The sequence below is a fragment of the Megalobrama amblycephala genome, linkage group LG2, assembly GCF_018812025.1.
Source record: "Megalobrama amblycephala isolate DHTTF-2021 linkage group LG2, ASM1881202v1, whole genome shotgun sequence".
NCBI lineage: Eukaryota > Metazoa > Chordata > Actinopteri > Cypriniformes > Xenocyprididae > Megalobrama > Megalobrama amblycephala.
The window spans coordinates 34,600,073-34,619,099 of record NC_063045.1 but is presented as its reverse complement, the minus strand read 5'-3'; the positions used below and the strand labels follow the sequence as shown (position 1 = coordinate 34,619,099).

At 36.5% G+C, this 19,027-nt stretch overlaps 2 protein-coding genes across 2 annotated transcripts; both read right to left on the bottom strand.

The window, feature by feature from the left end:
- Positions 1 to 5: 5 nt before the first annotated feature.
- Positions 6 to 8,372, bottom strand: snx24 (sorting nexin 24). The gene is made up of 7 exons (XM_048172672.1): positions 7,459 to 8,372; positions 7,019 to 7,102; positions 5,157 to 5,261; positions 4,964 to 5,058; positions 4,800 to 4,829; positions 4,463 to 4,527; positions 6 to 1,147 (listed from the first exon to the last, which is right to left on the bottom strand). Exons 1-7 carry the CDS (start codon positions 7,525 to 7,527, stop codon positions 1,077 to 1,079), a joined length of 519 nt encoding a protein of 172 aa, XP_048028629.1. The 5' UTR covers positions 7,528 to 8,372; the 3' UTR covers positions 6 to 1,076.
- A 331-nt stretch (positions 8,373 to 8,703) lies between these two features.
- loxa (lysyl oxidase a) lies at positions 8,704 to 19,027 on the bottom strand. The gene is made up of 8 exons (XM_048172661.1): positions 18,878 to 19,027; positions 18,099 to 18,776; positions 17,345 to 17,453; positions 16,722 to 16,859; positions 14,106 to 14,262; positions 12,025 to 12,120; positions 11,807 to 11,922; positions 8,704 to 9,312 (listed from the first exon to the last, which is right to left on the bottom strand). Exons 2-8 carry the CDS (start codon positions 18,721 to 18,723, stop codon positions 9,306 to 9,308), a joined length of 1,248 nt encoding a protein of 415 aa, XP_048028618.1. The 5' UTR covers positions 18,724 to 18,776; positions 18,878 to 19,027; the 3' UTR covers positions 8,704 to 9,305.

The window sequence follows — 19,027 nt, the reverse complement described above, 5'->3', positions numbered from 1 at the left end:
AAGTATTTAGTTAATGAATAAATGTGTGATGTTTTATTGCTATCAGGTTTAAAATGATATTCAGTTACAACTGATCTTTTCACCCTTGTTAAAGTGCAAGAGACAATCCAAAGTGTCAACAATAAAACATAATGGAATGGCACATCATCCACACACAGAATTAAGACATATAAATGAAAATAAGCACTGAAATTCTGTAGAACTGCTTGAAATGGTACATAAATCCATTTTCATTTGCTGTTAACTATAACATTTAAACAGGTTTAACAACAGCTGTCTCATAACCTCTCAAACTGCATTATCTTCACCAATACGACTTCCATCAGTAGTGTAAAAGCTTTTAAATCTAGTGTTCACATGCTTTCTTACTACACAGTGAAGTTCCTAAAAAAATTAGACTAATATTAGTCCAGACTAAATTGCATTTACAAAGAAGTTAACCCACTGAAAAGGATTTACTTAGCTCCAGGTTAGCAAAGCTAACTTGCATGGTAAATTAAGTTCTTTTCTACTTTTAACAACTCTTTTTCACAGTTCTGGGCAGTAACATGATAAGATATATATATACACTGGCTTTACACTGGTTTGGTTCACCCATTACTTCCCTTTTTTGCAAATTATAAGTTGGTAATCAACATTTGCCACGTAAAAAACAAAGTAAATAACGTCCATACAATAATTCAATAACAATGTTAAAGTTAAAGGCTCTTCCAACAACTTCCTTATTTGATAAGTCACCTCATCTTGAGAAACATACAGTCAGTGGATGAGAATCCATCTGACCTCATATATGACACGAGGAGAGATGTGCAAATACATGCGGAGGTACTTCTCATATTAAATGAGATCTTGATTCGACAGTCAATATGAATGTTCACTAAAATGAAATCTCAATTCCTACATTTACAGAACACAAAATAAACCAAAATCTCATGGAGTGTTGAAACTAAACTACACTCTAAAGGCTGTAACGAGTGAGTCTGTTAAACTGGTGCTGCGTGATTTAGTGTTGGTGTATGAATATGAATCCCTTTTTATCCGTGAACTTGATGTGATGCCATCCGTAGTGCTGAGATCTACCTCGGCTGGAAGTCTGGATAAAATATTCCACGTATCACGCCTTCAATAACCATATTTGAAAACGTATCTGCAAGCAATTGAAAAGCATTCATTGAATTTATGTGTCAAATACATATGCAGTGTTTAATACAGGATTGTTTTTGCAGGATGTCTTTCAGTAAAATTCTATTTATTGCAACAAGACTCTGAAGCTTTAACTACACAGTGACAAATGAACAGTAATTAGACTGCTTGAAGTCTCAGCTCAGTTCAGTTCAGATATAGTAACCTGTGGTTCAGTGAGCGCATGAGTCATCTAAGTCAGTTCAGTGAGGATGGGAGTTGTCTGACTGATTCACATCAATATTTGTGTTCAATCAGCCCGATTCAATATAAATGGATCAAATGGTGCATCAATTTTGATTTCACATTGGTATTGAACAAAAAAAGAATCAATATATTGAACTCTGTGAATAATGATTATTGTCTTCTGTACAACTGCTTTATAGCTGAACTGAACTCATTTTATAATTGATTAACTTTACAGTTATTGAACTGACAAACTGAATCACATTACTTTTTTTTGTCTTTACAGCAGAATTCGTCTCATATTTGATGTTTGCATCTTTGATAACTATTTTTCCTGTTTATCTGCTTATATACCGGTTTATGTACATCTGTATTGTATAAAGCACTATATAAATAAAGGTGACTTGAATTAAAGGGTTAGTTCACCCAAAAATGTAATTTCTGTCATTAAGTACTCACCCTCATGTCCCAAACCCGTAAGACCTTCGTTCATCTTCAGAACACAAATCATTCTCCTACGCTGTTGACGTAGTGAACGCAGTGCAGCGCTTCTGTGTTTACGTCAGAATGCCGACTCATTATTGGCCGGCTCCTGAGTCTACATCACACACATGCGTCATGGTGCTCACATGTACAGTGTCAGCCAATACTGAGCCGGCATCTGACGTAAACACAGAAGCGCTGCACTGCATTCATTGCGTCAACTGCGCACGAGTCTGACAGGAGAGAAGAAACTACTGAATAAAGTTATTGTTTTTATTTTGTTTTTGCACACATAAAGTATTCTCATCACATTAAGGTTGAACCACTGTAGTCACATTGACTATTTTAATGGTCTTTAGTACCTTTCTGGACCTCAAAAGGTACAATGACATTGCTGCCAATGTGTGGTTCAGAAACCCTCAGATTTCTTCAAAAATGTCATAACTTTTTTGTCTTAAGGGTTTAGGATGACATGAGGCTGAGTAATTAATGACAGAAATTTCCTTTTTGGGTGAACTGACCCTTTAAGTTCAATATCAATATACACACACACATACATATATATATATATATATATATATACACATATATATATATACACACTACTGGAAAGAAACTTTTATTCAGCAAAGATACATTAAATTGATCAAATGTGACAGTAAAAACATTTATAATGTAGCAAAAATGCACATAAATGCAGTTCTTTTTAAATTTCTTATTCATCAAAGAATTCTGAAAAAAATGTATCGTTTCCACAAAAATATTAAGCTGCACAGCTGTTTTCAACATTGATAATTATAAGAAATATTTCTTGAGCAGCAAATCAAAATATTAAAATGATTTCTGAAGGATCATGTGACTGAAGACTGCAGTAATGATGCTGAAAATACAGCTTTACCATCACAGGAATAAATTACATTTTAAAATATTGCAATTCTTATTATTACAATTAAAAAGTTACTTTAAATTGAAATAATATTTCACAGTATTACTGTTTTTACTGTATTTTGATCAAATAAATGTAGCCTTGATGAACACTTCTTTCAAATACTATTAAAGACCCCCTGTGGTGAAAATCAACTTTTTAATTCTGCGTACAGTCGTCCGCCGGAAGCTAGTTATTTGAAATTATGAAGTTTTAAATATGAATATTTTTCTTACAAAAATGCACCGCTTTGCTTCAGAAGGCCTTTATTAACCCCCTGGAGTCATATAGATTACTTTTTTTATGGATGGATGCATTATTTTTGGCTTCAAAATGTGGGCCCCCCATTCACATCTATTATAAACCTTGGAGGACTAAGGATATTTTTAAAGGTGCCCTAGAACTTTTTTTTAAAAGATGTAATACAAGTCTAAGGTGTCCCCTGAATGTGTCTGTGAAGTTTCAGCTCAAAATACCCCATAGATTTTTTTAAATTCATTTTTTTTAACTGCCTATTTTGGGGCATAATTAGAAATGAGCCGATTCAGGGTGTGTGGCCCTTTAAATCTCGTGCTCCACGCCCCAAGAGCTCGCGCTTGCCTTAAACGACATAAAAAAAAGTTCACACAGCTAATATAACCCTCAAAATGGATCTTTACAAAGTGTTCGTCATGCAGCATGTCTAATCGCATAAGTACAGTGTTTATTTTGATGTTTACATTGATTCTGAATGAATTTGAGGCTGTGCTCCATGGCTAATGGCTAATGCTACACTGTTGGAGAGATTTATAAAGAATGAAGTTGTGTTTATGCATTATACAGACTGCAAGTGTTTAAAAATGAAAATAGCGACAGCTCTTGTCTCCGTGAATACAGTAAGAAACGATGGTAACTTTAACCACATTTAACAGTACATTAGCAACATGCTAACGAAACATTTAGAAAGACAATTTACAAATATCACTAAAAATATCATGTTATCATGAATCATGTCAGTTATTATTGCTCCATCTGCCATTTTTTGCTATTGTCCTTGCTTGCTTACCTAGTCTGTTGATTCAGCTGTGCACAGATCCAGACGTTAATACTGGCTGTCCTTGTGTAATGCCTTGAACATGAGCTGGCATATGCAAATATTGGGGGCGTACACCCCGACTGTTACGTGACAGTCGGTGTTATGTTGAGATTCGCCTGTTCTTCAGAGGTCTTTTAAACAAATGAGATTTATATAAGAAGGAGGAAACAATGGTGTTTGAGACTCACTGTATGTCTTTTCCATGTACTGAACTCTTGTTTTTTAACTATGCCGAGGTAAATTCAATTTTTGAATCTAGGGCACCTTTAAAAAATATCACAGATTGTGTTCATCTGAAAGAAGATAGTAATATACATCTATGATGGCTTGAGGGTGAGTAAATCATGGGATAATTTTCATTTTTGGGTGAACTTTTTAGGGATAAAATTATTGACTACAGGGGGAAATCTTACTGAATTGTCAGTATATACATTTAATATTTATCAATATTTTATATATCATTTAATGTATTTATTTTATTACCTATTATATATTTTAGCATATATGCTTAATATTTTTGTGCATCTGTCACTACCAAAGACCAGTGAAGGAAACATGAATGCACCTGCATTCTTCTGCCCCTTAAAAAATTAAAGCTGAAAGATGCGTACCGTTGGTGGCAGGCAGCAGATAGGGATCCCTCTGGAAGAGAAGTGCTGGTTGATGTGTCAGTTTACTGCAGTGTTTGGAGAGGAAAGGTCAGAGAGAAAGAGAGAGAACAGAACGACTCACAAACTAGTTCGGTTTCTGATGACAGTGTTAAAAAAAACACAAAGCTGACTGTGAAATTCATCACGAGGGTGGTGTCATTTCCCAGGCAGCGCAATAACTTCTCAAAAACGCTTTTATAAGAGCATGTCACACATCAAAATGCTTCTGAAATGGTTGGATTTTTAAATTCTGTGCTTCTTTCAGATGTAAAAATTGCAATCAAAGCAGCCAACATACCTTGATTCCTCTGATTCAGTTTCAAATGATCTAAACAGAAAAAATAATCACTTTAACACACGTTCATTGTACAATGATTACTATATTGAAAGGTTTTTGTTTGTCTAAAGGTCTGCTTTCTAAGGCCTTTACTTCAGACAAAATTACACACTATAAAGCCTTACCCACAACTCTCAGTTTTTGGCAGTGACGGGAAATGGCGGATATTGAGGAAATCCAAGAATATCTTTGGAAGAACCTCATTTTCCATGATTATAGTCTACACATGCACAAAAAAAAAAAAAATCAAATGGTTATTCCAGAATAAAGGGGCTGTTTGTCACTGTGATTTCATTTGTTCTGCAAACAGATCAGTACCTGGAGGTAGAGCTCTAGTCCCTGTCTCCTCTGCTCAAGAACCTTAGGCACCCAGTTCCTCACATGCTTCGAAGGGATTTCTGGAGGTTTAATTGTCTTTTTAAGCTATGGAAATAGTAGTTAGAGGGGAAAAACATGTCACAAACTGCCAGAAGGCGTCTCTAGAGTTTACATACAGGGCAAGCACATTCTTCAAGTGGAATTTCTGCATTTTGCCAAAACTGTAAATTGCGTAAAAGTCCACATCATCTGATTTTGATGTCAAATATCCTCTTTTCCTCACAATCATATAGTCCTAATGTATGCAGCACACAATGAATAGACAACTACATTCTTTCTGACCACATACAGTAAATAAAAAGTACAAAACTAAAACATTCTGAGGAATTTTGCTGAACTACTTTGCTTTTTCACATGTACATGCGGTTATGTAATAATAACAACAATAATTATAAATATTGGCACTTTGGAATCACCCTGGGACGACTATAAGAATGTTTCAGGAATCAGGACAGTCCCACTTTGCAGTAAAAGTCAAAATATATTACTTAATGCATTATATTTCATGAATTAACAATGAACAAACATTTTTACATTTACTGTAACACTTTACAATAATGTTCATTAGTTAACATTAGTTTACTACATTAGTTAACATGAACTGCACTTCTATAGCATTTATTAATCATTGTCAATGTTAATTTCAACATTTACTAATACATTATTAAAATCTTGTTAATTATGTGAACTAACATGAACAAAAAATGAACAACTGTATTTTCATTAACTAATGTTAATGAAGATTAGTAAATACAGTAACAAATGTATTGCTCATGGTTAATATATTAACTAATGTTTGACTAATGAACCTTATTGTAAGTGTTACTAATATAATTTAGGAGATTGTATATAATATTTAGGTTAATGTTAATTTATAAATACATTAAGTTAAAAATAAATATTAACTATAGACATAATATAGATAAATATATAAATAAGAAATGGAAATAACGCCAGATCTTTAATAATAATAATAATAATAATATATTTAATTTAATATAATTTAATAATAATATTAATAATAATTTAAAAAATCCTGTTACTTCTATTTCTAAATACTCTGTCGTTGATGGGACATGCTCATTCTGCTGCTGTGTATTATAAGAAACAGATGCAGTTTATTATTTGATTGTAACATAAGGAATGAATTCTGATCTGACTTAAGCGCTTTCATTTATCTGCCCTACAGAAAACCCTGATCATTTATCTCTTGAATACGTTGCCAATTTCCTTATATTGGATGCAAAATGTTTCATTCACAAACTAAAAAAAGGTTTAATTCTCCTTTGTGCCTCAAACCTTCTTGAATACAATTCTTTAATTTCATCCCCAGACTTACGCAATAACAGAACTGCTAGACTTTTGAAGCCTTATGAGTTTATTAAAAGATTTGACTTAATTTTGATATTTTTTATGTTGTGTTTTTCACTATGTAATTCTTTCATATTTGACACAATTGCTTACAACAAAATTTACAACTGTGTCATAACATAATAAAGAGGAATAAATGCTGCTCATCTCTAGTTTATGTTAACTACCTCATACGCTAATGTTAATGTATAGATATCTGTAAAATGTGTTACCTGAAGGCTTTCTGACATACAGAAAAATAAAAATAAATTATCATTGTTGTGGTTGAGCCCTGGATACTCACTTCTTATAACTAATGAATGTTAGTTTACACAACAATGTACATTCCCAGTTTCTTCTGATCCACGTTTTTACTACCAAATACATTATATCATTACGTACTTTATTGCAGTGTGATAAAGAGTATTGTTAGCAGTTTTAAGCGTGCTTACCATTTTATGCAGGGCGTGAAATTCACTGTATCGTTTCTCAACAGTATGCTGTCTACCATACATGAGCACCTCGATCTTAAAAACCTGGCAAGACAAAGTGCGTTTCCATCATTTCCTTCAAATATAACACAGTCTATTTGAGTGAGATGGCTTATAAATATCAGGATGAATTTACGTTACTTTAAATACAGGCTATATCAAAACCTAGACATCATTTATTGCCATCGTAGGCGCGGTTGGAGTGTTCAAACGCGCCCAAACATGCTCTCAGTAACGTTACTCAGCTCACTAGATTTTGAGACACTGCCAAAAAAGTCTACGTATTAAATCGACATTTGTCGTTATATGCTGAGGTGAAGTCTAACGTTTAATATTAACGTTTATTGATGGAAGCGTGTTTACACCCACTGGCTCATTTTGAAAGTAGCTGTTGAACTCACCGTGTAGCCCTTCTCCACGTTACTGCCCTCCGATCGAAAAGACGGGATTGACACATCTATAGGATGCATGATCCAACGAGATTAATCAATGATTATCTGGCACACCAGGTCAAATAACTGTAAGAGATTTTAGTGGGCCCAACGGTGTAGTTTTACTGGTTGTCGAGTTCACTGAACGCCTGACTTTAGAATTGAAAATATTCCACGCGCTTCTTCTCCATCGCAGACAGGAGGTTCAGCGGTTGGTCTGCAGATGTAATGCTGCCGCCTATCGTTCTGACAGAGAAAACAACAGAATGACACATTGCAGCGATGAGCGTGATTTTCCAGCCATATCAGGCAGGAAGCTAGTTGGAGGGAAAAAGAAAAAGGAAAAAAAGGTAGCTAGTTGGGATATCTGTTCCCTAAATGAGTAAAGACGGTTGCTGTTAGAGGTATGTATTGTAATAAATGCATTTGGGTTTCAGATATATCTGACTGAAGTTTCAATTAAACATATTATTATAATTGTAAACATCATCCATTCAGCTCGGTTACCAAATTTACTGTAAGACAAATTATCAAAGGACTTAAATTTTATGTATGTATGTATGTCAGGTTTCCATTATGTTATGAACTGTTTATCTGATTTTCTGCTTAAATTCTGTTTCCTAGGTTACTGATTATGCACTAGTTTGTCATGGTCATGGTTATTGATTGATTTGTTCACCTGTTTCTTGTTCAGTTTGTTATCCTTACTTTTTAAGCCCTCAGTTTAGTTCTACTCAGTGTAGTCCAGTGTTTACACCTAGCTGTTACGTTTGTCTACTCAATTGAAAATATTAATTGAAAGTTTGTCAACTGCAATTTGGATTATCTTATTTGTTTTTGGTTTATTATTAAAGTTATATGGCTATGATTATATCCACCATTTCCTCCTCTTCCTTGGCCTGACAGGTTGTGTATATATATATATATATATATATATATATATATATATATATATATATTTATTAGCAAAATATATTTTACATTTTTAGAAAATAAAGAAATCACACAAAACTGTATTCAGACACATTCCAAAATGTTACAAATATTGCAAACCTCATATAAAACATTTGTAAAACACAACAGCACATATAATATTTATTTTAACCACCTGAGGTTGCCAAACAAAATTTTATAAAGTTTAAGCACGATTTATGATGTTAATTGTAATAAAGTGACAATACCAAGTCAGAATACAAATAAGACAAATTCACTTAATAAGGCTGAGTGTGAAGTTTATTCAAGTAATTTTCATTTCATATATAAAACGTGTTGCAGTAATATGAGTATCTGTATATAAATATCTACTTGGAATACACAACAAAAGCATCGCTCTAGCAAAAAAAAAAAAAAAGCATGTTTTAAGTAAAAACCCCAGTGTGGATCAACATCTGAAGGTTTAATTTTTATATTTGATCAGTCTGAGAGAATGATGCTGAATGTTTTGGGGAATGTGTGGTATCTCTGCAAACTGGCAGTTTCTGGCAGTATAACCAACATTTTATCCAATTTTTAGGAAGAATCCAGCACAATATGACCCTGGACACTTATAAAAACATTGTTTTTGTTTAATAATTTTAAAGAAAAAAAACAAAACCAAAAAAAATTAATAATGCAATTCACTGTAAAACTGTACTTCTGCCTCAGGTTTTTATATTGTGTGGCATAGTCAACACTAAAATGCCCTGCTGATTATTGGCTCTCACAAACAGGAAAGTGGCCCATGACCACCGTCCATTTATCTGTTCACTTTGTCGCAGGTTTTTTATAATCAAACTTCATTTCTGATGATCTTTCCCTATTCCTGATTTAGTAGATTCTTAATACCTGAAATAAACCAAAAACATTAATACGTTACATTAAACTCGATGCAGTTGCCCTAGTCATTTGAAATATTTAAAGGGTTCGTTCACCCAAAAATGTAAATTGTCATCATTCACTCACCCTCATGTAGTTTCAAACCCGTAAGACTTCTGTTCATCTTCGGAACACAAATAAAGACTACCACTTTGACACTTCAAAAAGTTCATAAAGATATTGTAATATTAATCCATATGGATTGAATGGTTTAGTCCAAATTTTCTGAAGAGACTCAATTACTTTATATGCTTAACATATTTAGTTCAGGCTTTTATTCACATATAAACATTTATCAGCAGACACATCAGTTATGGTAAATGGAAGCTCAAGCATGTTTTCTTGACGTGCAAGAACCACTGAGTTTCATTCTCGTGTGTTACGCAGCACGTATGAGCTTCAGCAGGAACCAATGAGTTTTATTCTCGAGTTACGCAGCACGTTAGAGCTTCCCCAAGAATCAGTGAGGTTCATTCTCGTGTTACGCAGCACGTTCGAACTTCCACATGTTTTCACATGTCAAGCAGGTTCGGTTGAGCTTCTGTTTATGTTCCTTAATCAATGTTTATATGTGAAAGCCTAAATTCAATATTTTCATTATACAACCCCAAATCAGAAAAGGTTGGGACAGTATGGAAAACACAAATGAAAAAAAGAAAGTAGTGATTTCTAAATTTACTTTGACTTGTATTTCGTTGCAGACAATGTGAACACAAAATATTTCATGTTTTGTCTGGTCAACTTAATTTCATTTGTAAATATATACATCCTTTCCTGTCATTCAGACTTGCAACACATTCCAAAAAAGGTTGGGACAGGAGCAATTTAGGGCTAGTAATCAGGTAAATTGGTTAAATAATGATGTCATTTGAAACAGGTGATTGTAATTATGATTTGGTACAAAAGCAGCATCCAAGAAAGGTCTAGTCCTTTAGGAGCAAAGATGGGCCGAGGATCGCCAGTTTGCCAACAAATACGTGAGAAAATTATTGAAATGTTTAAAAACAATGTTCCTCAAAGAAAGATAGGAAGACATTTGCTTATTTCACCTTCAACAGTGCATAACATAATTAAAAGATTCAAGGAATGTGGAGGAATTTCAGTGCGTAAAGGACAAGGGCGCAAGCCTAAGCTGAAAAATCGTGATCTCCGATCCCTCAACCAGCACTGCATCAAGAATCGTCATTCATCTATAAGCGATATCACCACATGGGCTCAGGACTACTTTGGAAAACCTTTGTCAAGTACCACAATACGTAGTTGCATCCACAAATGCCAGTTAAAACTGTACTGTGCCAAAAGGAAGCCCTATGTTAACAGTGTCCAGAAGCGCCGTCGACTTCTCTGGGCTCGGAGGCATCTGGGATGGACCATCACACAGTGGAAACGTGTACTGTGGTCAGATGAATCAGTATTTCAGGTATTTTTGGGGAGAAATGGACGCCGTGTGCTCCGGACCAAAGAAGAAAAGGATCATCCAGACTGTTACCAGCAACAAGTCCAAAAGCCAGGGTCTGTCATGGTATGGGGTTGTGTCAGTGCCCTTGGCAAAGGTAACTTGCACTTCTGTGATGGCACCATTAATGCTGAAAAGTACATAGAGATTTTGGAGCACAATATGCTGCCTTCAAGAACACATCTTTTCCAGGGACGTCCATGCATATTTCAACAAGATAATGCAAAACCACATTCTGCGCACATTACAAAGTCCTGGCTACGGAGGAAGAGGATACAGGTACTTGACTGGCCTGCCTGCAGTCCTGACCTGTCTCCAATAGAGAATGTGTGGCGCATTTTTGAAGCGCAAAATGCGACAACGAAGACCCCGTACTGTTGCCCACCTTAAGACTTGTTTGCAGCAAGAATGGGACAAAATTACATCTGAAACACTTCATCACTTGGTGTCTTCAGTCCCTAAACATCTTTTAAGTGTTGTGAAAAGGAATGGCAACATTACAAAGTGGTAAATGCTTTACTGTTCCAACTTTTTTTGAAATGTGTTGCAAGAACCAAAATAGGAATTTTGTTTTTTTGAAAAAAAAAACAAAAAAAAAAAACAATAAAAATCACGAGGAACACATTAAATAATGTGCTGTTGTATTGTCTGCAATGAAATACAAGTCAAAGTAAATTTAGAAATCACTACTTTCTTTTTTTTATTTGTGTTTTCCATACTGTCCCAACTTTTTCTGATTTGGGGTTGTATAAAGTGATCGTGTCTCTTCAAAAAATTGAGTAAACCTCTCAATTCATATGGATTAGTTTTACGATCTCTTTATGAACTTTTTGAAGCATCAAAGTGGTAGTTGAGTAGCTGTCAATGGAAAGACAGAAATCGCTCAGATTTCATTAAAAATATCTTCATTTGTGTTCCGAAGATGAACAAAGGTCTTACGGGTGTGGGTGAGTAAATGATGACAGAATTTTCAGTTTTGGATAAACTATCCCTTTAAGGTATACTCACTGCGAAATATGACATCCTGAAACATAAGCGTAGTTTCCGGTGTAACGTACATCACAGCGCACAATATTGTTACTGTAGTCCGACTCTGGCACCTGGTAACTGGGATTTACACTAACCTAAACCAGAAAGGGAAAACAGGCTGGAACTCAGGAACAAGATATTGGATATTTCTTGAATACAATAACTCAATAACTATTAAATTGATTAAGGCAATAAACCTTGAGGATGTAGTTTCCAGGTTTCACATCGGTAATATCTATCCATTGGCAGTCAATGTCGGCATTGTAAGTGTCGTAACAACCTGGACTCAGACCCTGGAACAACAACAATAGTATACTTTCAGCACATGTAAAATGGTAAAGGTATGTAATTTGATGTACCTTGAAGTACAATGTAAAAACCAATTTTTCACAAAGTACTATGGCGTTACCATATCATGCCATGACTGGACCATGGTACTGCTATAGTAAGGTTAAAGGATCAAACATGGCATGAAACAGAAGTTACGATAGTCTTTTCTTCCCTATTGTGATGTATATCCATCTTCTAAAAAAAGAAAAAATGTAGGTCGGGGCTTGATTTTATCCATGGCGAACTGATTGGATGATTGGATGGTTGTGGTTTGCTGTTGGTGGATCTCATGTGATTAACAGGTTGTCCCGCCCTCGTGTCAGTAAACATGTCATCAGAGAAGAGAAGAGATATTGCTGCAAAAGGGAGGAGTTGTTATTTTGATGAAAGAATACAAGGGCACATTAATTTAAAAAATGATGATGTGCACAGATAAATCATTTATAATAAACTGCAATACTCAATAAAAATCAGAATGGTCAAATTTGATTTCATGGTGACTTTAAAGGGGGGGGGTATCACACACAGTTTCTGCCAATCTCATGTTAATCTTGAGTACATATAGAGTAACAATGCATCCTTCATATCTCCGAAAAGTCTTTAGTTTTGTTATATTTATAAAAGATAGATACGCTAAACCGAGTCTTCCGAAAAAAGCCGAGATCCTGGAGGCGTGTCTGCCGTCAGTGCCGTGGGCGGAGTTAAAGTGCACGCGCAGCTTCTGCGATGTCTGCTAGCTGCAACATCATTATAAATACAAAGGGAACAAAAGTGTTTGTGTTGTTTACATTATATGCAATTACGTGCCGATTGCCAACAAAACAGACATCTGCTGCAGCTTTACTCACCACCCGCGATCTGCAAATCCAGCGCCGAACTGGGACTTGTTTACAAAGTATTCATCACCGAAATCCCAGGAACAAATAAACATACGTGTACAACTCCGTTGCTGCCCCGGAAAAACAAACTTCATCCTCTGTTCCCTTAACGCTGGGTTCTTTGGGAAGCTGAAAAGGGTAATCTTTCCCTCACAACCAAAAACACACTCCTTTGTTGACAGGAGCTGTCTCTCATTTCGGAGGCTGCGTCCTGCGGAGGTCGCATTTGAAGGTTGAATACTTCATCAAGGATTGCATATTTAAGAAAAGTAACCGTAATAAAATTGACTGATATTCATTGTGAGGTGTAAAATACTGTAATTTCTTTCTTATGTTGCAATCTAACGCTTTTTTTTCTTAAATGAGACTGCCTCGATGATGTATGCAGCCTTGAAAGGGTGCAGCCCCTGAATTGGGACACAGCCATTGTTGAAAAATCTCTCGACTTCGGTATCCCGAACGAAACGCATTGATGGGCGTGCTCTTACTCTTGTTCTGGGTGATGTGTGTGTGCGCGCATATCAGGGTGAAGTGCCTATTAGGAATTCCACTCTCTTTTGACGTCATACAAGCCATACTTGAAAAAAACTCCCCGAAACCTGTACCAAAACCGGAAGTAGTGTATTTGGCACAGAAATACTCCGTCATACGTCCAACTCATGTTTTGAAACTTTGGCCATGTTTAGCATGAGAATGCAATTCTTTAACAGTGTAAATAAGTTAGAATGCATGAAATAGCATTACAACGGGACAATCTGTCACTCACATGAGATCCACCAATAGCAAACCACAACCATCCATTCAATTACCCATGGACAAAGTCCTGCCCTACATTTTGTTCTTGTTCAAGAAGCTGGATATATCGCCACCTTGGAATTATAAGGTACTAACTGCATTCTAAGCAGTTTTGAGATATTGATCTTCAAAGTTTTTCAGAATAACTGATGTGAATAACTCAATTTTGACACAAATGCCAGATAGAACCTTACAAATCCAAGGTGACAGTACATCACGACAAAAAAGATTATCGCAACTTTCGGTTCATGCCGACTTTAATAAATGAATGTGACCTGAGTGTGGGAGGTGCAGGCATATCGTCGGTAGTAGCCGTAGTCACAGGACGTGTCCTCAAGACAGAAACTGGCCTTGTGTCCTTCTGCTACTCTTCTCTGAGAAGAGGCATCCAGCAGGTCATAATGGCTGAACTCGTCCATGCTGTGGTAGTGCCTAGAGCCAGCAAAATAAATCCGGTTATCGTCATGCATGATTTCCAACCGGTGCATTTCAAATTTTGCCTGCCTCTGGGAATCGCATTGCTAAGTGGGCTAATTAATCAGATTTAGATTGCCTGCCATTCGTCAACACTTTAATCCAATTAATGAATTCCCTTAACACTGGGACATATATCAGAACTTCAGGCAGAGAAGAATGTTATGCGGAGCCTTTCCAGATGAACTCCGTGGCCAGTGTGTGAGCAGGAATTTACACCACACCAGCCTCTGCTTAGTGCACCTCAAACTGTTTTAATGGAACCAGTGAAATTGTTAAAAGGACAGTTGACATAAAAATCATCTCTCATGAGGGCCTAAACATGCTCAAAAACTCATGAAAGTTTGCACAAGCGTCAGAAGTGGTGAAAATTTACATCCGATATGGGTTTTAGAATTAGGTGTGGCAAAATGTCTCAATAGCGCCACCTACAAAATTTCAATCAAGCACCCTTCATGCTACGTTTCACGTACAGGTATGAAATTCGGTAGACAGATGTAACAGCCCAATACCTACAAAAAAGCCCTGGGTGCAAAATTTGAAAACCCAACAGTAAGTGAGATATTTTTTAATTTTCTCTGCCAAATTTTGTCAGTTTACTTTAACAAACTCCTCCTAGAGCTTTAATCAGATCAACACCATATTTGGTCAGTCTAATCTAAAGGCCTTTGAGACATTAAATTGTGAAGATCTAGAGTTTTCGTTGAAGGGCGTGTCCATGGCAGCCTGACAAATGTCACTGTTTTCCTAAGGCCAACGGGTGGCGGTGAGCCCTTGTCTGAGGGCCCTTTCATCGCTGCTTGCAGCTTTAATTTTTTTCTTTGTTTGTTCAAAAAGGAGAACATATTAAGAGTTTTCCATGCAATTACAATAAATAGGGACTTTTGAGCTTCAAAAATGCAGCAAAAGCACCACAAAAGCACCACATTAGCTATGTTCCATCCACCTATTTTTTTTATATTTTGCATAAAAAAACACTTGATGGAAACACCAACATGTACACTTAAAAAAAAACCTTTTGCACTCAATTGAGGCATATAATTTTTATCAGATAGGAAGAACTACAATGGAGACACATTTACCAATAAAACACTTGATGCGCAAAAAGAAAAAAAAATGTGATGTGACTTTGCCTCAACATAACTGTACTAACAAATGGAACAATTTCATTCCACTGCTAGTCAAATGTTGGTTTGGTCATTCTGAAATGCCTGAGTCAAAGTCTGTCATCAAAATGATTTGGTATAATGATGACCTCCCAGAACTGTCTCCGAAGACATCCGAACGCAAGATAACATGACTGCATTTACTGTGCTCTGAGACACAAGCCATTTATGATGTAGGATAAAAGAGCCACGGTGGCTTCCTCAATTGCAGCAACATTGCAAATGTTTTATGTGATATTCCAATTTCGCACAGTATAAGTTAAATTTGCAGGATTTTCAGATTGAAACATAACAATTGAGTTGAACCAGATCAGTCTGATTTGTGAACTAATAATTCAGATTTGTGAGCAAATCTTTCAGACTGTTTTTGTGAACTGGATTATTCAGTGATTTGTGAACCGAATCAATGATTCATTGAATTGATCCAACTGAAAAGAATCTATTACTCAATTCACAAATCAGACATTGCTACATAAATTACTTCAAGAGACTGTAAATAATGCACCTAAGTCAAACAGACTACTTTTAGAGTGTTTTAAAAGCGACCTGTACATTCTTCAAAATCTCTCCTTTCTTGTTCCACAGAATAAAGAATGTTATACAGGTTTGGACTGAGAAATTGATTCAATATGGTCATTTTGGGGTGAAAATTTTTGAGTGGGAAATCTGCAGTATAGCCAAAAACACACTTAATAGTCTCATATTGGATGATTCAGTAGCCCCAGGGAAAAGAACATTTTGTGCAGTAAGAAATAAATAAATAACAGGCAAGAAAAGCAGAAAACCGTCATATTATGACACATCAAATAAATGCGGGTCAGCACCCAGGCCTTACGCCCCATTTATGCGTAAGAACTAAAGTCATTGTATACACTGGAGCTTGTCCAAATGTACGCCATAGTTGGTGGTGAGACGCGGCTTACTTCAGGATAAAACTATGCAGTGAGCTATTACTGACTCAACTGAAGCATAAGCAGCAATACTGGGCCTCTGGTAAGTGTTTTCATTTAGACAAGAACACAGACCTTTTTCCTTGTAAAAACAGCACCACCAGCACTAGATTCAGATAAAACACTCAAACCATGATAAAGCCGCAAATGAGCTTCACAATCTTGCTGGAATTCAGTTCATTGCATCATATCTTCTCCCTTTAGAGTTCTTAATAGTGGTCTGTGATGCATTACTGAAGATGCAAGTGAGAAAACTGCAGAAAATGCTGCAAATGTTTTGACCTGTCAGAATCAGACTTACTGGTGGCAGCTGTGCCATTCCCAGGTGTAGCGCGGTCTGCTGGGAAGAAAGTCGGAGGTACCTTGGTTCTTGACTCGCTGCGGGAACCTCAGCAACATACGTGTGTCGTAGTCTCTCACGCTGGACCTGTATGCAGTGCTGCTCAACAAAAACAGCCCAACGGTTACAAAATATCAGACATTCCTTGAGTTTCTCATATTGTTCTAACAGCTTTCAGAATGTGTATCTTGGCCCCGTGGCCACATTTCAAGCGCACATGGAACAACTACAGATGCACGCTTCCAAAGAAACACTCCTTTTACTGGACTAGACCATATTCTTGTGTGCCCCGGTAATGTGTTTCACAGTCAAGCATGTGATAATTTTTCCATGTAAACAGCTTTATGTGAAATCTGTTTGTAGAGTTTCTCACTTCCCATCGTGGCAGGACTTTCGTTTAATTCTTTCCCCTCTCACAGAACTGGTTTGAGTTATAGGATGTTCCTAGCACATGGGTTTTAAATAGGTTCTCATGACTCATCTGTTACTCAGAGGAATGTGAGTGTACTAACGCTCCTTCTCTGGCTGGAACCATGCTCCAAAAATCTTGATTACGTTCTTCTGTTTTATATCAGTAATAATACCTTGCCAAGCAGTTTTCCTCAGCGGCGCATCTGAGATTGTACATTGGAACTCTTTGCACGTAGGCAGATGCTTGAATGTAGTATGGGTCTCCCACGAGATCAGGCAAACCTATGAAACACTGAAATGTTTTATTAAAAGATACAAGAAAATGCACAGAACTATAAAAATAACAGCTTAAACCAGCCTGACCACCTGACAAATGTCCCAAAGCCCTTTAAAACCATCCAACCAGACCACCCTGAGCAGCGAAACGTTTTTTCTTTTTTTTTCTTTTTTTGCTGCAAAGATGTCTTTATTTTAAACTAATAGTTTTAATTAAATTAAAAACACGTAATTATGCAGTTAAAATATAAGAGGTGGATCTGATGGCGTCATGCACTTTTTAACCTAACTTTTTTAGCCAGTAGATAGAGGACAGATCATGCATTTTGTTACTCGATTTGACTGACCAAAATTAGATATTTGAATGGTTGATTTCTGCCATAGCATTGCAAAATATTTTTAACCCACAATAATCATGCAACTTCATTATGAAAGATATAATTAATTATATTTCATTAATTAATTTGTATTACTTATTTGGAAAGTTACCATTAAAATCCACAAAAATATGAGGTGATGCAACAATTGCCAAAGGTAGATAGACAGACAGAAAGAAAGAAAGAAAGAAAGAAAGAAAGAAAGAAAGAAAGAAAGAAAGAAAGAAAGAAAGAAAGAAAGAAAGAAAGAAAGAAAGAAAGAATCGGTCTTTACCATGCTGGAAGTATCCTGTGCCATATCCCGGGCGCTGTGCAGGACGGGGTCTCTCGTACGTGTCATAATAGTTATAATACGGGTTGTCCGGGTCAGTAGACTTGTATGGGTTGTAAGGATCATCTCCGACCATCACATCATCGTCCCGCGCGGTTCTGTCGGTGTCGTTGACCGATGTTAGGAGCTGATCCGTGTGATTCCTGCGGCCGTGTGATCCTCTGGCGCGCGCTCCATCGCCACCTGATAACCAGCGCGAGGCACCACCGCGCGCACCGATACCTGAGGGAAAACGCGCGGACCCGCGGCTCTGGGAGGGTCGTGAAGAAGAAGAAGAAGAAGAAACTGAGCCGTCGGTTCTCGTAGCCGCATCATCATTGCGAACGATGGCTATCGGCCTGGCTTGCGTCTGCTCTTTGTTTCCATCTCGTTTTAACGGTGGTTGATATTCCGAGCCTTGACTTAATATACTAAAGAGTTTGCCGTTGTGCTGCCATTGTATGGTTTGTCTGAGAGCTGCCGCTCCAGTGTTGCCCTGACGCTGAGAATGACCAGTTTGTACTATGCAACTTAATAAACACACATGCGCAAAGGCGTAAATTAATTTGTCAATTAAACTCGTACACATTTTTATGTTTAATTGGATTCTCCAGTTCTTCTGCTTTCCGGATGTTCCAGTAACTGAATTGGGGGAACAAAAAATGGGCTAAGTTGTGCTTTTTCATAAAGCTTGTTTGAAAATAATAATAATAATAAATAAAATTAAATAAAGTGAGACTTACATAAGGGAAAGGTGAGATCTCAATGCGACCTCCTATTGCTCTGCATTTGGACTAACTGATGCGCAAGTGTAAGAGGGAGGAGGAGCTGATTTTTAAAGTTTCTTGTTATACAAGCTCCGGTAACCGTTCTTATGAAACTGTAAAACGTGA

Excerpts from the sequence above, each read along its gene's own strand:
- snx24 (XM_048172672.1), bottom strand. The coding sequence starts at position 7,527 with ATGCATCCTATAGATGTGTCAATCCCGTCTTTTCGATCGGAGGGCAGT. Across the intron at positions 5,262-7,018 it reads TTCACGCCCTGCATAAAATG|CTTAAAAAGACAATTAAACC; the intron begins GTAAGCACGCTT and ends CTATTTCCATAG. Across the intron at positions 1,148-4,462 it reads TCTGCTGCCTGCCACCAACG|ATACGTTTTCAAATATGGTT; the intron begins GTACGCATCTTT and ends AATTGCTTGCAG.
- loxa (XM_048172661.1), bottom strand. The coding sequence starts at position 18,723 with ATGTGTACGAGTTTAATTGACAAATTAATTTACGCCTTTGCGCATGTG. Across the intron at positions 16,860-17,344 it reads GAGGAAAACTGCTTGGCAAG|CACTGCATACAGGTCCAGCG; the intron begins GTATTATTACTG and ends TTTGTTGAGCAG. Across the intron at positions 12,121-14,105 it reads CCTGCACCTCCCACACTCAG|GGTCTGAGTCCAGGTTGTTA; the intron begins GTCACATTCATT and ends TTGTTGTTCCAG.